The sequence below is a fragment of the Melozone crissalis genome, unplaced genomic scaffold (assembly GCF_028551555.1).
Source record: "Melozone crissalis strain CALT ecotype California unplaced genomic scaffold, PUWL_Pcris_2 ptg000018l_1, whole genome shotgun sequence".
NCBI classification, from domain to species: Eukaryota; Metazoa; Chordata; class Aves; order Passeriformes; family Passerellidae; genus Melozone; species Melozone crissalis.
In genome coordinates, this window is record NW_026535796.1 from 16,466,791 (window position 1) to 16,485,329 (window position 18,539).

Here is an 18,539-nt window from a genome sequence, read left to right on the forward strand (position 1 = left end):
ACCCCCTCAGCAAACGCAGTTATGGGTATGTAGCTTCCAAGAAGCCAGGGTTTTAGAGCCAAGGTTTTAATGCTAGAGGAAACTCTCCGTCCCAAAGAAGGGAGCACTGCCCTGGGCAGTGCCTGCTGGTAATGAGAGATTTGCCTGGCATCAGGGACCCTCTGAGTATTTGCTGCTTCTGTCCCCTGTTTTCCAAAGCAAAGATGCAGCTTCCTGACTTGGCTTAAGCCACATTGTTCTTCCCACTGACATCTCCTGCAGTTTATGAAGCTGAGGCTTATAAACTGCTATACAGTCAAATTTGCTTCAAACTGCAGTGCATTGTGGACTACATAAGTTTTTAACTTTGTCAAGAACATGATCTAACAGACAGAAAATTAAACATTACTTCGTCTCCTGTCAACTGATGGACTGTGGTGTTTGGATGCTACAGTAGGAACCTTCATAGATTATTACCAGGCAGGGAGAGTCTGGAAGCCTGTGTACCCTCTTTTTGTTTAATGGTTTTTGCCCCAGGAGAAATCTGGGACTGGAGAGCTGAGGCTGTGGAGCAGGACTGCCTGCCTGGAGAAGGGGTGGTCTGACATCCTTTGGGCAGGGCACCATAGGGTGAGGAGCAGGTCACCTCTACCATGGTGCTGCACTGCTATCACTGTCATGCTGCCAGCTCCCCTGCCTTCCCCTGCCACGGGGCCAGGCACGCTCTGGGATGTGCTTTGGGCAGTCCTCAGGGCCCATGCTCACACCACTGTGTTAATACTTCTGGCACAGGACTGAACAAAAGGGAACTGCTTTTCTCACCTCTGTCAGGCATACCTGCACAAACATGCCCTGCTCAGCCTCCTTCCAGAAGAACACAGAGCCATGGACCTGCTTCATGCCAGGCATACAGGGAGGAAATGCCAGAGCAACCAGGGTAGCTATTTACACACCCATATCACATTTTCCTATTGGGACATTTTCACAGAGCTTGGATTGACTTTGCTCCCACTGAGATGCCACCACAGGCTTTCAGCTGCTGCTCCCTTTTCCTTTGAAATCCTGAGGAGGAGTTCTCAGCAAAGTTCTTGGTTTTAATAAAATCTGTGGGCTAAATGAGGCCATTCCCTGTTTTTCCCCAGTGGGGAACTAATTTCTACCAGACTCAACACCCTTGGCTGTGTTCTTGGCTTTCAGGACCCGCTCAGTTACCCTCATAACTTCTCCTTGGCCAGGACCCAGTGGCCTCTTACGTGTTAATGCATGTATGTGGTCAGTGCTACAGACCATGGTTTATCTGCTGCAGGCTCCTAGTATTTCCATCTCTGTGGGAGGTGCAATCAGCCAGATTAACACACAAAAACATACATCAGAGAACATTCACAATATTTGCATCAGATTTTCTCTAGAAAAACCTAGGTTGTTCCACTTGATTTTTGCAGAGTCCAGATAGACAAAACTTACAAAGTCTAGATTTAGGAATTTCTCATAAAGTCTATGCTATGTTTCCTGGCTAATGTCTGAAAGGGACAACTGGGGTCAGACAGTGCTTTCCCTTTACTCTGAAAGTCATTAAAACCCAACAGAATAGACAAAGGTCTGGATCATCCTGGTCCTTTTGTCACTCTCTAGTGGAGTGGCTAGAGTGTGATTCAGTTGCACACTCATGGGGTTTTGGTGCTGTGCAAAACACACTAAAGTCTCTCAGATGCTGACACGGGGCAGGTACCCAAGCCTTGAGGAGCGGCACAGGGAGAGCAGGCAGTGTAAATGGAGGCATCTCAGGCCAGGTGGCACACAATTGGCTCAATGCCTCCTCTCAGCACCAGCCAAGCTTCTCCTCCCTACTATCTTTAGGATGCTGGATACCTCCTATTGCCTTTACTAGCATCTGACAAACCTGTCTAAATACTTTGGCATCAAAGCCTCTGCCTTGTTCCATGCTCTTTGTGTCTTGGTCCCCAAATATGGTGAAAAATTCAGCCCTTAGAAGCTTGGTTGCTATCATAGCCTCTTGGTTCCTTTTTGGGTAAACTTCAGGTCATTTTCTAAAGAAATCCATAGCTACCAACAAATATTGTCTGGCAGATTCTGTCTCAGGAAAAGGCCCAACAACATCAATGACAATGAATTGCAGTAAGATCCCCAGGAGACACTGCTCTGCATGGCTTCTCCCCATCTTTGGGGACCACTTCAGAAATACAACACATGCAAGAATAGCATCACACCTCCTTGTAGTAATTGGACATCATCTATATGCATTTTCTTCAAAACTGACTCTCTCATGGCTTGACTTAAGACTTTACAACTTTAAGACATCACAGCAAAACATCAGAACCTCTTTTTTGAGTGTTTTGGTGATAATGAGCTCCCACGAGCGCTTGTCGTATATTGTTTTATTTTCCCATCTCCTATAAACCATTTCATCTTTAAATTCCAAGCTTTCCCACCACAACCAGAGGGCTTTTGCTTTGCTCATCTGAAAAGAGTCAAAAAGCAGAGAAGGCTGCCAAACGAGGGTTTGTTTTTTTAAATCACACCTGGTTTGACACCAGGAGCCTTTTTGAGGAACACTCCCTCTTAGTTCCATGAACTCTGCTCTTGCAAACTTAATCTGTGGATGAAACAGGAGAGTTTTCATTCCTGCACCCTGTGGAAGAAGGAGGTAAAAAAGGATGTAGTCTCAGTTTTTTGTTGCTGCCCTGCTGAGGGAGGTATCTGCACAAAAAAAAAAGCCTTTGAACAAGGCACTGGCAGAACTAGTCTTTGGTGAGTGTGCTCTTGTGTCAGCGCTGTTCCGACCCCACAGGCACCCCCAGCTGTGTTCAATGGAAGCTGCTTCAGCCTGAAAATGCCTGGTTGCTCTCCTTTCACTGCCAGGGTAGCTTTCTCTTCTCACAAGGGGCATGTGGAGCTTTTATAATCCTGGCAAACCTTCAGCTGAGCCTCCAGGAGCAGGATCAGTGCCCTGCAAGGCCACATAGGCTGACAGATCTGTGCTCCCTTCCCTGGCATGGGGGAAGCACTGCATTGAGTTTGCCCAGGGTGCATGTTATGCCTCTCTTCAGCAGTTCACCTTGCTCTGGGCTCAGTTTAGCTTGGCAGCCTGGAGCTCATGACAGCCTGTTTATAAATCATCATTGGTTCCTGTCGAAGGGCTCACCCCTCACCAGGACATGCCAGCTGTACCACACGTGGCTGCCGGTGCAGGGCCTGCTGTCTCGGCCTCCTGAGGGACGGCTGCTCTACACAGGGGATGGCAGACCCATGCTACAGTGTTTGATGGACTTGTGCTAACATGAAAGTCATTTTCACCTCCAGATATTCACTGTGGAAACCAAAATGAGCCTAGTAAGGCACATCCCAGATATTATCTAGTAATGGTAAGACACAAGCACCCTCTGGTTAATATATCACACAGCAAAGCTCCTGCTGGCTTTCTTCTCTAACCAGGACAGCTGATGAGGTCCAAAAAACTGTGTAGAAACTCAAAGAGACAGCTCAGGGCCTGCCCACAGAGACAGGCACCACCAACAGACTGCCCAAACCTCTTTCTTTCACATGAGCCATGTTTTTGAAGGAAAACACCGCAGGCTGAAAGCCCTGGTGCATTCAGCACTGACCAGGTCCCAGCCCCAGTGATGTGTATGCTCAGTGTTGGTTCATCTCCCACCTTGGCTATGCTCAGCAATTTCCTGGATCCCAGCAGCCTGGTCTGCTGCATGCGTTTTTTTCCAGCAAGGACATTTTCCTCAGCCCTTGCCTTCCCTCAGACCCATGCTGGACTGTCCCATCATCTCCCTCTCTGGTATCCATCACCAACTGCAGTAGGGTTTCTCCCCATCTTTGGGGACCCACTTTAGAAATACAACACATGCAAGAAAAGCATCACACCTCCTTGTAGTAATTTGCCATTATCTGTCTGCATTTTCCTCATAAACAGTTCTCTCATGTCATGACTAAAGACTTTACAACTTCAAGACATCACAGCAAAACATCAGAACCTCTTTTTCTGAGTGTTTTGGTGATCATGAGCTCTCAAGAGTGCTTGTTGTACATTGTTTTATTTTCCCATCTCCTATACAACATTTCTATACAGCATCTTTAAATTCAACACCTGAATGAGCACCTGTGGTGCCTGTAAATTACACAGGTGATAAACCCCTGTCCTGCTACTTGGCTATTCCCATTGCCCACCCTCTGAGGTGGACTGCTGACAAATGGAGAAAAAGGTTGTTCAACCAAGAACTCCAATTTTTACCACCTAGGCCAAGGAAAAGGGGATTTTCAGGACAACCAGCCACAAACCCAAACTAATTTAAGGGCACAAGGGAACAGCAGGGTTCTCTGGATACCAGCTTAATATCCAAGCCCAGGCACAAATAAGCTTTATTATAGCTTCAACTATAACTTAAAACCAGCATCACGCAACTTTGCATGTACAGCTACAGGTTCCTACTTTTCCTGAGCTGACTTTGGGCCTTTCATGATTTTAATGATTTTTATGAGGCTCTGTCCTGACCAGCCATGTATTTATAACAACTCTCTCTGTGGATATTTCCCCTTGCTAACAGACCCACAGTTAACTGAGCTGCTGTGCTCATGTTTGATGTTGCAGCCAATACCCCTTTTCTTTCTATCCTTCATAAGTCCCTTTTCCTAATAGCTTGAAGTGGTATGATCTGGATGGAAATACTCCTTTCTCTAGCACAAGAGCTCATACCTATATAAAGCAACCAGCTTGCCTCTCTTCCAGTAGCAGCTTTCCAACTTCTGTTCAAGAGCTGAAATGCAATATGTAAGCTCTGCCATAAATCCCACAGCTTCGTGGAGTGTTTCTGGCCTTCTGTACATTCTGTCTAACTGCCTGGTCCATCGGCTATTTATCTTGGAAGTCCTCACTGGAGATGTGAGAAACACAAAATGTCTGCAGCTCCTCTGCCAATCTAGGTAGGTTCTTCTTCCTCTTGCCTTCTAGCATTTGGCTATGTCCTGTCTAGCTCAGAGTGATATCTGGCTCCAATCTGCTTATGAAGGTTCAGACCAAATCTTGATAAGCCAGGTTATGTCTATAGTGCAGGGCTTCTCAGCTCTCAGCTATGGGTCCTTGCCACAGCTGTGCTACTGACTTTGCTCCAGGAAGAGGTCTGGGCATGCACCATCCCAGGGGAGGCTGGGAAAGAACCTCGAGGTGCTCCAGAAGGTCTCCCTGCCTCATGAAGTGCAGCACTGTGGCCCAGGCTCTAGGGCATACCCTGCCCCACTGTTTGCCCTGGGGCTCCCCTCTGGGAACAAGCTCTGCAGAGCAAGGCTCTGCCCATTCCCCTTCCCAGCTGGCCTCACAGTGGGAATGGACATATTCCATATGTTCCCACTGACAATACTCAGTAATTCTTGAGTGGCATCTCTGGGGCAGCAAAAACCTGATGCTGTGGGCTTGTGCACACACACACACTGAAAGGACCAGCCTCTCAGGTGACCCATCCCCACCTGGCAGACCCAACAGCCTGAAAACAGTTCCATGCCCAGCAGACTGGTACCCCTATGAGCCTGTGATATATATTTTTGAAGTGCTTTTCCTTTCTTTCAGAAACCTTGCTGTGGCACAGGTCTCATACTAAGTTTTGGGCTGAGCAATATTTTTCTGTTTCCCCTGTTTTGTAAAACAACTTCTGGCCTGTGTCACACACATTTCTCAACACCTTGCAGAGTCATGGTCTTGCAGATGGGGCTTCAGATCTCTCTGAGCACTGTTCCAGAACAGAGTAATTCTCTGATTGGTTTTGACCCTTTCTGGGAAAATTCTTAATATTGCACTCTTTCCCTTTGCATACTGTGCAACTTTGGTTTGCTTTGATTTAATTTTGGTGTGAATTTCTTTCACTTTCCACTGCTCCTGAATAGATTAGATATCTGCAAGCACTTTTGTTATCTGATCTCTCTTGCATCAAAAGAATGAATACAGTTCCCCATTTCCCTTTTTGGAAGCAGCATCCTACCCTAAAACTGATGTACAGCTCCCAAGTGAACCAGTCAGTCACTATCCAAAGTCCCAGGGGGATTGCTTCCACTGCAGGGAGGAACTGATGTGACACGAGATATTTCTTTTAAGCAGCAGTGCTTGCACCTAGAGCCCAGATGGGGAACAGCAGTCAGATAGGAGTTATATTGAGGAGTTATTTTGTGTTACAAATTTATTTTATTTCCCCTCAACACCAGTCTGCCCAAAGCATTTGTACTCTCATTCCTCATTGATAGCACTTCTCTGATGGGCCTTGATGCTGATGACTCCCTGCCCTCTGGTTTTGCAGGGTTATTTTTCAGACTTCCACTGAATAGAGGTGGCTGTTATGTTAAGTCCCACAGAGTTTGCAGCCAGGCTCAGCATGCAGCGCACAGTCTGTTGGTGAGTAAACCAGCTTACCTTTCAGGCTGCACCACCAGCTCTCCCACTGCCTTACAGCTAATGAACCTATTAGTTCTTGCTAATAAATAATATACTTAGAAACAATACTGATTCAACCATCTGTTTCCAATAAGCAGATTAAGTGTAAAAAGGATAACACGTGAACTGCACCTTCATTTAAAAAAAAATTAGATACAAACAGACTTAAATAGACATTCAGTACTGACTTGGATAATGCAACAGTGTTCAGTCAGTGCAGATGAGAGACCATAGCTCATGATATACCAACTTGTCATGACTAAGTCCTGCTGGGACCTGAAGACAGCAGCTACAAAATGTTGAATCACAGATATTCTCAAGGGAGTTATAAAGAATTTTATACTAGTGGGTTCATACTTAGATATGAACTTAGATACCTCATAAAATCTGTTGCAGACCACCTTCCATAATAATGCTGAGTCTGTCACTGCTTATTACCCATTCAAGATATCTTCTCTTCTTCTTCTTCTTGCCCTGCCTCTCCTCATTCATCTCTTCTCCTTCCTCTCTCCATCAATTTACCCTATTTCTCATTGGTCCCTCTCTTTGACCAAAAAATGACCTTTATCATGATGATCACAACTGCTCTTTCACATTGTATCTACTTATGTGACAGTCAAAATATGAAGATGATTTACAAGCATGAATGAAAAATATGGCTAAGCAGATTCACCAGTATGTATAATAGCATTGAATCATCTGAACTTACACAGAAAATAAAGTGGAGATCATTTATTTATTATATGTAAGTAGCTTTCCTCCTTTACTTATGAACTTCCCTTTACAAGTTGAGGCTGCTGAGACACATGTAACTATGATTAATTGCTCTGACATTTTATTAATATGAAATATTTCCATCCATCTCCTAGTAAATGTTTCTCAAGTCACAGTGGTCCTATATCAGCTGCATTACCACTCAGGCTTCTCCTAATCCACAACTATCTCTTTTTTCCATTTGAAAATGTATCTACATAAAGATGTTAGACCTGTGCTTTCCAACACGATTAACAATTGAGATGCGATTTTTTTCAGATGTGTAGGAGGAGTACCTCAGAAACATATGACTTTTGGGGCAGGGATTGCTCAGCATTTTCTGAAAAGCATAACTCATATCTTGTGTTGGCCAATATAGGTTGCCTGCACTGAAGAGTTACTTTTTAAAGATTAGACCATTAACGTGGATTGGCAGGTTGAGCCTATTTTACATACTGAAAAATCCGAGGATATGAGAACACACCGATCGCTTACAGCTTTTTGCACAGAATAAGGACATGGCTGTCAAGAAACCCAAGTTAAAGCCCCTACAAAATCACATATGGGACCTCTACTCCATGAGTTTCTGACTCTAGCAGTGGCTCCTTCTCAAGCCGGCTGAGTGCTTCTTTCTGCCTGAGCCACAGCCCTTGCAAAGGTCACACTGATGCCACTGAGTGGCCACAGCTTCACCTTGCACAAGCCACTCGGGTACTCCAAGTGTCAGTTTTTCCAACTGCAAAATGAGAATAAAAACTTCTTACTGCCCCAAGACATATTCACACTTTTAACTTGAGAATTGCTAAGCTGCAAAAATGCCCTGAACAAGTAATAAAGCATCTTAAGGGCTCCAGGGAGCAAAACTGGCTAAAGGGCCAGGAACTAGGGTGACCGAATTGACAGGTCTGGAGATGTCCTTTAGCAGCAGACCTTGGCTCCGAGACTCTCAGACATCACCTCCCTCTTACAAGGGAAACTCATCACGGCTTTGAACGCAGGGCTTGGAAAATGAAGAAATCCTGCCGGTCTGAGGGATTGAAGTCTGCACATTAGCTCCCCTTAAACCGTGGGTGCATTTAACTTGGGAGGCTAGAAACCACAGCCAAAGAAATCTCTTTTGATTCACAACTTGTTTTGAGCAGTCACCCATAAAGCAGCCAGTGAATCACTCCAGCCAGTTAGTCATGCAACCACACTGAATGTACACTCAAAAGGCTGCACAAAATAAACAGCCTGCAGCTCCAGATAACACACACAGAGCTCATTTGCGCTATCTGGCATCAGCATATATTGTTAATAGGACTCCTACACCAAACCCTTAGGAAAAAAACGCACTCAAATAAGCATCTCCAAATCTCTCTCTACATCAGTATTTTTCTCGTCTACTTCGCTCTGTGTTTCTATCAAAATAGTTAAGACTAGTAAAAGTTTTCAGACTCTTTCTCTCTCTTTCCGCACCTTCTTGTTGCTGGTAAAGTCCTGCTGGGTTTACAGGCCTGCGCTGCTCAAGTGTAGGGCTAAAGCGGAGTTAATTCCAATCAGCAGCGGACAAGTCGAAAATAAACAGCTCTAGTGCGAAAAGAAATCTTCCTGCGAGGAGGGAGCGGCGGGGACACAGGGGGAGGGAGTCTCCCGGTCCTTTGACACATGAGTGTTGTAAACAGCTCCAGCCAGATCTAACCAATTCTACCGTCCAATTCAAGAGAAGCGCAAAACACCTTTTGGAAAGAGCCGCGAATAAACCTTCCTGCGCGGCCCTAGGGGCAAGGAACGTGAGCCCTACCTTCGCGTCTGTCTGCCTGAGGAAATCCCGCAGGTTTCCGCGGAGGAGATCCCGCACCTCCGAGTGTCTGTTCAAACAGAGGCTTAGCCAAACTCCCGGCGAGAGCTCCCTCCCCTCCCTGGGAGGGTGCCGGAACCCTTGAATGGCAGATCTGGTGGCCCTATTGTGGAAAAGAGAGGGCTATTGCCAGGGCGGCGTCAGCAGCACGCCGGGAGCGGGCGGCCGAGCCTCGCCGGGAGCCGGTCCCACATCAGCGGCAGGGAAGGGCCGGCTCTGCCGCCCTGCTCCCTGGAGCTCGCCTCGCCTCCCGCCCTCCCGCTCCGCCGGCCGGCTCCTGCTCCCTGGTGTCAGCTTGGATCACGTCTCCCCTTGTCCCGCTTCCCCACTCGTGCCTGCCTCCAGCGCACCTCTCCTCTTTATATCCCGTGTTGCTCCCCGCGGGGATCCCGGCAGCGGCATCTCCCCACCCCGGCGGGGAGAGCTGCGGGGGCAGCGGCAAATCCCCACCCGGGCGGAGAGAGCTGCGGGGCAGCGGCAAATCCCCAGCCCGGCGGAGAGAGCTGCCGGGAGGCCGCGCACCCCACCCGCCCCCCGGCCGCGGCGAAGGAGCCCGGGCAGGAGCCGGGAGCCGAGATCAAAGCCGCGGGGAGAGGGAAGGGGAGGCAGGACCGAAGGGCCGCGGCGGTTCGGGACACCCCTCCGCAAGCCCCTGCACCCCGGCCTCTCGGCGGGCTCGGGGCAGGGACCGCCATCCCCCTCACTCCTGGCAGAGCCGCTCCTGCGGAGACCCTTGGCGGAGCGGCCCGATGCCGGAGCGGGGACGCGGCATCCCCGAGGTGGGGGAGCCCTGCGGGAGCCCCGAGCCCCGGCAGCGAGCGGCCGGTCCCTGCGGGAGGCGGACAGGGACCGCCAGCGAGCTCGTTCCTGCCGTGCCTGCAGCTTACGTTACATCGGGGAACGAGGAGGAGGAGAAAACCATTAAAAGTGTCAATTTCAAAAGCACGCAGCGGGCCTCCGATTCCTACAGCAGTGGCTTTCTGTGCTTCTAATAATAACGCGCTTACGGCCGCACTTTTTATTTGCTAGCTAAATAATAAAAAAAAAGGTCGTTATTTGCATAACGGGGTACTTAAAGAATTTCCTCCGTTAGAGAAAGCCGTTTCCTTTCTCCTGTTTCCTTTGAGCAAACATCCCCATCACGCTGGCCTTCACTCCCGAAAGGATTTTGTTCCAGTCGGAATTTCTAGACAGCAATATACGTATACATTTCTGTGTGTATAGGGGTATGTGAATACATATGTTTCAAGAAATATAACTTACTCAGCTCCATGCAGTAGAAATAGCAAGTCAGATTACTACAGCACATAAATCATCCGAAAGCTTTTTGCCCTCCTATGCCAAGATATATAACCTGTTCTCAAGACTAGATGATATTGAAGGTCTCTTCCAACCTTGAAGATTCTCTCATTCTGTGACTTTTTTTTTTAAGGAATTCGGCTTTCACTGTCCGTGCCGGTTTGTGGAACAGCTCGTACCCCTGCTGGAGGCAGGGAACGCGGGGTGAGCGGGGCGAGGCTGCCGGCCCGTCGCAGGGCAGGGGCAGCGGGATCGGCAGAGAAGGAGCCGTGCCGGGAGCCCCATAGGGACAGGCTGGCAGCCGCCACTGCGAGGGGCCGCGGGGAGCCCGGCCGAGAGCCAGGGCCGCCGGTGCCGCTGTCCCTGCCAGAAGCAGGGCTGGAAGCGCTCCGACCATTGCCGTCCGTGTCCTCCGTGTATTTACGGCCGCAGCTCTCCCTGGCCTATATTTATCCGTACAATGCAGTGGAAGTTCTTAGATCTAGAAATAGAAGCCGAGAGCAATAGATGGCAGGCTCGGGCTTTTTATAACTCAAAAAGACTTGTTTATTAAAGAAATAAAATGAAATTAAACAACTAAAAAAAGGAGGGGACACCCTGTCCCTGCAGCAAGCGGAGTGTGCGCCATGCCCGCCGGTCTCCGCCCGCTCGGCTCCGGCCTCTCCCGGGCCTCCACAGCCACCGGGGGAAGGGCGAGGGCTGCGGGGCCGCCGTGAGGGGAGCAGCACCCCAGGAGGGACCGGCCCGGGCGAAGGGCCCACGGCAAGGATGGGCACGGGGGCAGCCGGCAGCCCGGGTATCGCCGGGCAGGAGAGCCTGCTGCTGGCTGGCCTCGGTTTCTGTTTGCTTGGTTGGAGTTTCTTTCCTCTTATTTTGGGGTTTTGTTGTTTTTGAAATCGAGGGGTTTACAGTCACGGCGCCCACCAGCCCAGCATCCTGCTCAGGCCCGCAGAGCAGGGGACGCGGGGAGCCAGCGGCTCCTTCCCCTCGGCACAACGCGCACGGCAGAGCCAGCGCCGAAGCTGCGGCGGGTGTCGGCGGGAAGCACTGGGACAGTCGCCTGTCCCCGGCTTCCCGAGCGAACCTCTCCGCGCAGCTCTCCTCACCTCCGGGAGCGCCGCGGGTGCGCTGCTGACCGCGCCGGTGCCCGCTGCGGAGAGAGAGCGCGGCTTTCGCTTCCCCGGGCTCACCGCGCCGGGGGATCTGCCCCGACTCCGAGGTTTCCCCGTCCCTGCAGCCCCCGAGGGGGTTCCTCGGGCACAGCTCCTGCGCCCGGCGCGGTGGTCTCGCGGTTTGGGAAGAGGCGCCTATGGATGCTGCAGTCGCTCTGCGAAACCCCGATCTGTCTGTTATTAGCGAGTCTCTCCCTTCAGCCATTAAGCACTATTATTATCGCTATTGCTATTAATTATCCTTGCCGAACCATGTGTCTCTCATTACAGCCCGCCGTCCCCAGCCGCATCTCAAGGGGCTCACAATAGCGCGGGCCGGGCCGGGCCGGGCCACCCGCCGCCGTCGCGGGGCTCCCGCTGAAGGAGAACCCCGAGCCTCGCTTGAAAATAAATCAGGGGAACCCCGGCGGGGTTAGCAAGGCAATAAACTCGTGTCGTTCTACCGGGGGGTTCTAATGTGTCATCACAGGGCGCCCTGGGCCTTGCAACCTACAAGACAAGAGAGCCGGTTAGCAGAGAGAGGATGTCGGGGCGGCGGGGAAGGCACGGGGGACCGACCTGCCATCCCATTCCCACAAGGAGCGGTTATCTCCTGCACAGGCCCCAGCCCCGCAGGTCTCCCCGGTCCCACCGAGTGTCCTTTCCCGCGGAGCCCGGGCTGGCCCCAGAAGGCCTCCGCGGATGCGGAGCGGGCCTGGCGCTGGCGGGGATTGTCCGCCCACGGGGAAAGGGCAGGGGAAGAGAGGGAGCATAAGAGAGGGTCAGCTCTGGTCAGCAAATGAGTGCGAGCAGCCCTCAAAGAGAGCCCTGAAGGCGGTGCGCGGCCCGGTGAGGAGGCACCACCGGCGGGAGGATGGCTGCGCCACCGGGAGCGGGAAGGAGCTGAGCTGGGCTGTGCCTGCGGCCCCCAGCACGGCTGTGTGGAGAGGACCTAATGTCCTTGTCTGTGAAGGGGAGTCACCTGTGCGTGGGGGAGCTGGGGCTGTGGAGCTGGATCCGGGGACGCCTCAGCTGCAAGTCCGGGGCGAGACGTGGCGCCTGAAGGCGACCTGGCAAGCCGCGGTTTGGGAGACAGGCAGAAGTAAGTGGGGCTCCTCTACCCTCTTTTAAGTCTAGAGATGGAGGGAAAGGGTAAATAGAGCAAAGGGTGCTCGAATGACGGCGGCAGCCTAGAAGTGGGATTGCTGGCCTGACCCGGACCTCTTCCACCTCCTCCGTGCCCCCAGTTCGTAGTCACTGTCCGTCTTAGGGTCTCCCTGGAGACACAGTCCTATAGATGTCCTTGCCTTTGGGACTAACGCACCGAGAATAGGACCCCGTCAGCGGAGACGCGCTCTGAATCTAGGCCGTGACAGCCTCTCTGCCCACAGAGAGATCACCGGGAGAGAAAGAGCTTTCATTTCCACCTTCTCTTTTGAGGAAAACTTAGCGGGTTTATTTGTTTCATTGTTGAATTTTTTCTGTTTGTTTTAAGGGGGAGCTGTTTGTTTGTTTTGCTTTTCCCTAACTGCCCCGATACAGCGGAAACCTCCCGAAAAAACCTTTGAAAGGCACGGTGGGAAACGGCGTGAGAAGCGCCCCCGTTCCCGGCTGCACTGCCGAGCGCCAGCGCGAGGGAGTGTCTTAATTGCCGCTGATGACCCGCGGAGGGGATGCGAGGGGTTATCTGCAGCCGGGCAGAAATCAATTAGGGGAGTGGCAATTAGGGGAGAAAGTGAGAGACAGGAGAGGCTGTTACCGCAAAAATTATGATTTCGGCGAAATTTTCCAGAAATTCTTTCTGCGGAAAACGGTCCCCGCGGAGGGCGCATTGCACACCCGGCGCTCCGCTCTTTCTCTCTCGGTCCCGGTTTCCGCGGAGTTCCCCGCGTTGTACAAGAGCTAACGGGAGCGCATCGCCCGCAAGCCCAAACTGCGATTAAGATCGCGGCTAAGCGGGCCCCGGGGGAAGGGCGCTTCCCGCGGGCATCGCGGGCTCCAGAGCCGGCTGGGAGCGAGGATACTCGCGGGGCACGGCGGCCCCCGCTGCGGGGAGAGGGGGCTGAGCCCCGGAGCCGCCGGGTAAGGTCTCCCTGACCCCGCGAGGGTTCGTCCTGCCGGGCAGCCGCGCCCCGCATTCCCGGGAGGTGCTTCCCAGGCCCGGGAGTCTCTCTCCGCTCTCGCCTGCCGGGCTTCCCCGCCGCACGCCAAGGACTCACCGTAACAGGGGACCTGCAGGGCTCCGTTGTGGCCGCTGCTCTCCTGCAGCTTGATGTTGCTGTCCGGGGGGGTTTTGCAGGGGCCTCGCTGCATATAGAGGTGCGGCGGCTGCTGCTGCTGCGGAGGGTATTTGTTAAAGGAGGCCGGGGAGCCGGGAGCCTGCACGCTGCCATCCAGGGACTGACATTCCTGCTGGCTGTAGCGGCTCCGGCACTTAGTGCCGCTGTCACCAAAGCCTTGTCCTTTGCTGGCCAGGAAAGTAGGGCTGAACTTGTCACTTGCTTGAAATGCCCTAAAAGGCGAGGAGCCTTCTGTGTCCTGGGAGGCTGCGTTGTAGTAGGAATCCATGGCAGCCGGATCACAATAAGAAACACAAGTATCAGCATTCATTCCTAAAATTAAAAGGCCCGAGTGTCCTTAATGCGCTTGGAGGGGCACCAGGAGCCACTCTTTCTCCCTCTCGCATAGACACACACTCACAGCTGGGCCGGGGAGCTCTAAGAGGATTCAGATGTTTGTGAAAGCTGACCAGATCTCCAAACCCCCTTAAGTTCTCTCACAGTAAAAGGGGTCTTTTTCTTTCGCTCCCTCCCTCTCTCATATACGCTTGCCCTCCGTGTCTCCCTCTAAACTACATTCTAAAGAGGCTCTTCTCTGCGCTTTCCCCCCCACCACATAGGAAAAAAAAAAAAAAAAAGAGAGAGAGAGAGAGGGAGACCTCTCCCCCAATTAATATGTAGATGATGACAGTGGAGGGGAGGGGGCCTAGGAAGGGGTGTGTGTGAGTGTGTGTGTGTGTATGGGGGTGTGTGGAAGCAGAGGGAAGATGGAGGTCATATCTTTTGCGTTAAAAAAAATAAAATAAACCAAACCAGAAAAACAAACCGGCCCCAAAATTTTTATGATTAGAAACCAGAAAATCGAGCAGATGACATAAACTCCACGAAGGGATGAGTGCGGCGTCCGCGTCGGCGGAAGAGCCGGGGACGATTTAATGGTCGTGACACGCTCTGTTCGCTCCGTCCCTCCTCTGCTCACTGCCCCAGCTGTGGGGACCCTCGCCTCTGCGACCCCCTCCTCTCTATTAAAGGCAATGCGGATTTTCCGCGCAGCTATCTGCCTTTAAGCCTCCCCCTGCCCGTTAACCCCTTCAGGGCCGACAGCTCTGCCAGTGCTGCCCTGAGCCCTTTCCCTGCCGTGGCACGGCGGTGCCGCCATCGCCCCGCACAGAGCCGGGCCAGCTCTCCGCCGGGTCCCGCCACACGTTTATGATGGCAATTATGAATTCACCTCTAAAAACGTGCTCTCCTCAGGTGTAAAACTACTGCATCCATACGGGAGGGCAGCAGGGACGGATTTTAACAGGGTCACCAAGCACACAGAATTGGACCAAGCTTTTGGGATTGCCAGAGGTGACTTGCAAAGGGACAAAGGCTGGCAGGAGCCCTTTTTGGTTTGAGGGGTCAATTACAACCCAGAAAGAGCTTAAAAATAAATCAATACTCACCTTTCGTCGTCCTTCCCCCCCGCCCCTGCCCCCAATCAACCTGATTCCTCTCCTCCTCCAGTTAACTCCTGCTACCCCTTGCTCACTCTTACTCTGCCTTCCTCCCATCCCCACATCTGGTTTCTATTGCGCACTTACCTTGAAGTTTTCAGTAATAAAGATATTACGCAAACTAAATCTACAGTTCTTGGGAAGAAAAGAAAAGAAAAGAAAAGAAAAGAAAAGAAAAGAAAAGAAAAGAAAAGAAAAGAAGAAAAGAGAAAAGAAAAGAATTTAACGAAATAAAGGAAAAAACGAGTAACAGAAGGGGAAGACAAGAAGAACCTTAACCCCTTCGGGAGCGCGGCCCGCAGCGGAGCCGGCAGCGGGCGGGGCCCGGGCCGCTGCTCTGGGCTCCCAGCGGGTCCCGCCGGCCCGAACCATGAGTCCTGCCTTCCCCGCGGAGCTTCCCCCTCGCCGTGCAGAGCGGGGGACTCGAGCCTCGCATCTGTGCGTGTGTGTATCGGGGGGGAGCGGGATGCGGCAGAACGGGAATGTGACCCTCGAGACGGCGGCTCGGGAGGGGCCCGCGGCCACCGCCACCCTCCAGGCCTTTGCTCCACGGGCAAGAGCGGCACCGCCGTTTTCATTAGCTCGGATCTGACAAGAATAGGCGCCCACCCCTCGCCCCCCAGAAGCAGAAGGGATTTCTAGCGACGTCGTCATTAAAAACAGCCAGAGACGGATTCATTTACGAGATTTTAAACCATTTTGCGAGTTTCCCTCAGAGCAGGGCCGGGCTCGTTGAGTTTTCTAGTCCAAGAAAGCTTTCAGCGGATTTGCCTTCCTTATTCTCTTTATTACCTCTACTTAATTGTTTTCCCGTCCTTTCTTTCTCCCCTCCCAAACTCACCCACCCCACTGCAGGCCCCATTCTTTCCCTCGTCCACGACATAATAAAAACCAAACCAACTCAATGCATGAAAGCCTTTCTAAAATCCGCTCCGGGGCGGCCAAGGGAGCCGCGTACTGCCGGTACCGGCAGCCTGGGAGCGGCTCCGCCGAGGGGCAGCTGCCCTGGGCACCGGGAGCACCGGGAGCACCTCAGCTCGCACATCCCCCGCTCCTCCGCAGCCGGCTCGCAGCGTCGCTCACGGCGGAGGGGCGCTTTAAATACGCCTTCCCCAGTTCCTTCCTCTGCAATTTGTTTGGGGGAACGAGGAATGAGCCTGAAAGAAATGATGTGAGGGCAGTTGTCGATGCTACAGCATTGTACTCGGCCTCGGGATTTCTCCTTGGCAAAGTTAAACAACGGCAAGAGCGAGAAACTAAAGGGAGATATTTGGAGATTATGAACACACATATGTGTGTATATATATATATGTGTGTGTGTGTGCGTGTGTGCGTGTGTGTGTGTGTGTAACATTTTTATTCAGAAACGCTGCAATGCAGTGGCTCACAGAGGCAGCGCAGCGTGGCCGACCCGAAGGAGAGCTGCCCAGGGTTCCTTCGGTCACAAGTCTCGGCTAGCCCCTCCTTGCATTAAATTGTAACGAAAAATCCATTAACTTCAAACCAGAGCTGATCCGCAGCCCTCGGAAAGGACAGCAATGGAACCCTCTGCCCAAGAGGCAATTTGCATCCCCAGAAGCGGAAGGTTAATTCGGGAATCGTTACCGGGGGAAAGGACGCGCGCAAATACCTGGCGATCTAGCGGGCGTGGGGGGGAATAACCGGGAAATCACTTTTCCTGACTGTTTTCGTTTAGCTGGGCTAGGTTTGGCGTGCAGCTCTCCCAGCTAGTGTGACAGGGAATTCCCCTCGGCCCCCGTTAGCCGGGAGCGGAGCCTTGCGAGTACAAAAGCACGCAGGGAGCCCGTGTCCGCCCTCCCGTTCAGCGGGGCGGTGGAGCGGCGTGTGGCTGTGCAGCCGGGACGGCCGTGTCCTTCGGGCCGTGTCCCTCCGTCCGTGTCCCTCCTGCCGTGTCCCTCCTGCCGTGTCCCTCATGCCGTGTCCCTCCTGCCGTGTCCCTCCTGCCGTGTCCCTCATGCCGTGTCCCTCCGGCCGCGGCGCTCTGCCCGCTCGGGCTCGGCATTCTCCTCCGCAGGACCCGCGATCCGCAGAGCAAGGCGCAATGGGATGCGCACCGTTTGAAACACGGTCTCATCATTTTTCCTCCGAGTGACCCCAAATCTGCCCTGTCCCTGCATCGAATGCATCCAAAAGGGAAGGGAAAATGAGCGGCCGACAGGTCTGCGCTCCGTAGGAGCCGTTTGCCAATCCCATGTGTAGATGGGCTTTACACCGAGGCAGTTTTCAGGTGTGGTCCCTGTCGGTTTTGGAAGAGGTCACTCCCGAGGGTCCCTTCCCCCCAGAGCTGCGGGAGCCCCTGTGAGAGCCAGCCGGTCCCGCCTTTGCGGACGGCAGCTCACACCGACCGAGTGATAGGTGCGGGAATGGCCAGGAATCTGCAATTCCGGGCGGCCCAGGTGTGGCCTGCCGGCGACACCCCGGGGAGAAGGGACAGCCCAGGGCAGCCCTGACTAGCTTGTTTCCGAGGAGCTGTCTCCTTTACGCCGGGGCACGGGCGGGCGACACTCCCGGGTGAGGACCCGGAGCGAGGCGCAGGCGATGCCGGGCATGTCCTGCATTTCGATTTCTGGAAGAAAAATAAATCTTTATTCCCGTGTGATTTACACACTCCGGCTTGTGTTAAGTCCGGGGAAAGGCAGAGGTTTCCGCCGGTCCCCGCGCACCGGGCACGGCGGCGCAGGGCTGCGAGGAGCGGGCAGGCGGGACGGCGGCTGGGACGAGCCCGGCTCTCGCAGGAGGCCGGGGGAGGAGGCAGGAATGCTCTTCCCCACTTTCCCAGCCACCTCCGGGGGAAACCCACGGCTTGAAGGGTGTCCCCTCAAGCCTCCGCCGTCCTCCCGGTATTCCCGATGGCTGCAGCCAGAGCGGCGGCGGGATGGCTGAGAGAGCCACGGCTGCAGCCCGGGGTGCCGGATCCAGCATCCCGAGGAAATACCTCGGTTTAGGGAGCGGGGTCATTTCACTGGAGAGGGGGATGGAGAGAGGGGAGATCTTTCACACCGTTCCCTCCTGGCACTTCGGCAGAGCCCTGCTCTTGAAAACTGTTTCAAATTTTTTCCCCCAACAGATTGGTTTGTGTGGTCACTTCAGACCTGCGGGCTCCTTTTGTACTGGACCGGGATCTGAAGGCAACCTATTTATAACACACTGCGAGGGGGTAGTGAGGGGAAAAAAGTACTCGTGCTAATCTCCCCCAACATATAAATATGTATATATATATATATATATATATATATTTTTTTTTTTTTTTTCCCAGAGGGATGAAGGCTGCAT

At 52.7% G+C, this 18,539-nt stretch overlaps 1 protein-coding gene across 1 annotated transcript in view; it reads right to left on the bottom strand.

The window, feature by feature from the left end:
- Positions 1 to 14,077, bottom strand: part of ALX4 (ALX homeobox 4) — a 37,292-nt gene extending 23,215 nt beyond the window's left edge. The window contains exon 1 of the mRNA XM_054276195.1: positions 13,687 to 14,077. Coding sequence (XP_054132170.1) covers positions 13,687 to 14,077 — 391 coding nt within the window. The remainder of the gene's footprint in view (positions 1 to 13,686) is intronic.
- Between the last annotated feature and the right edge of the window lie 4,462 nt (positions 14,078 to 18,539).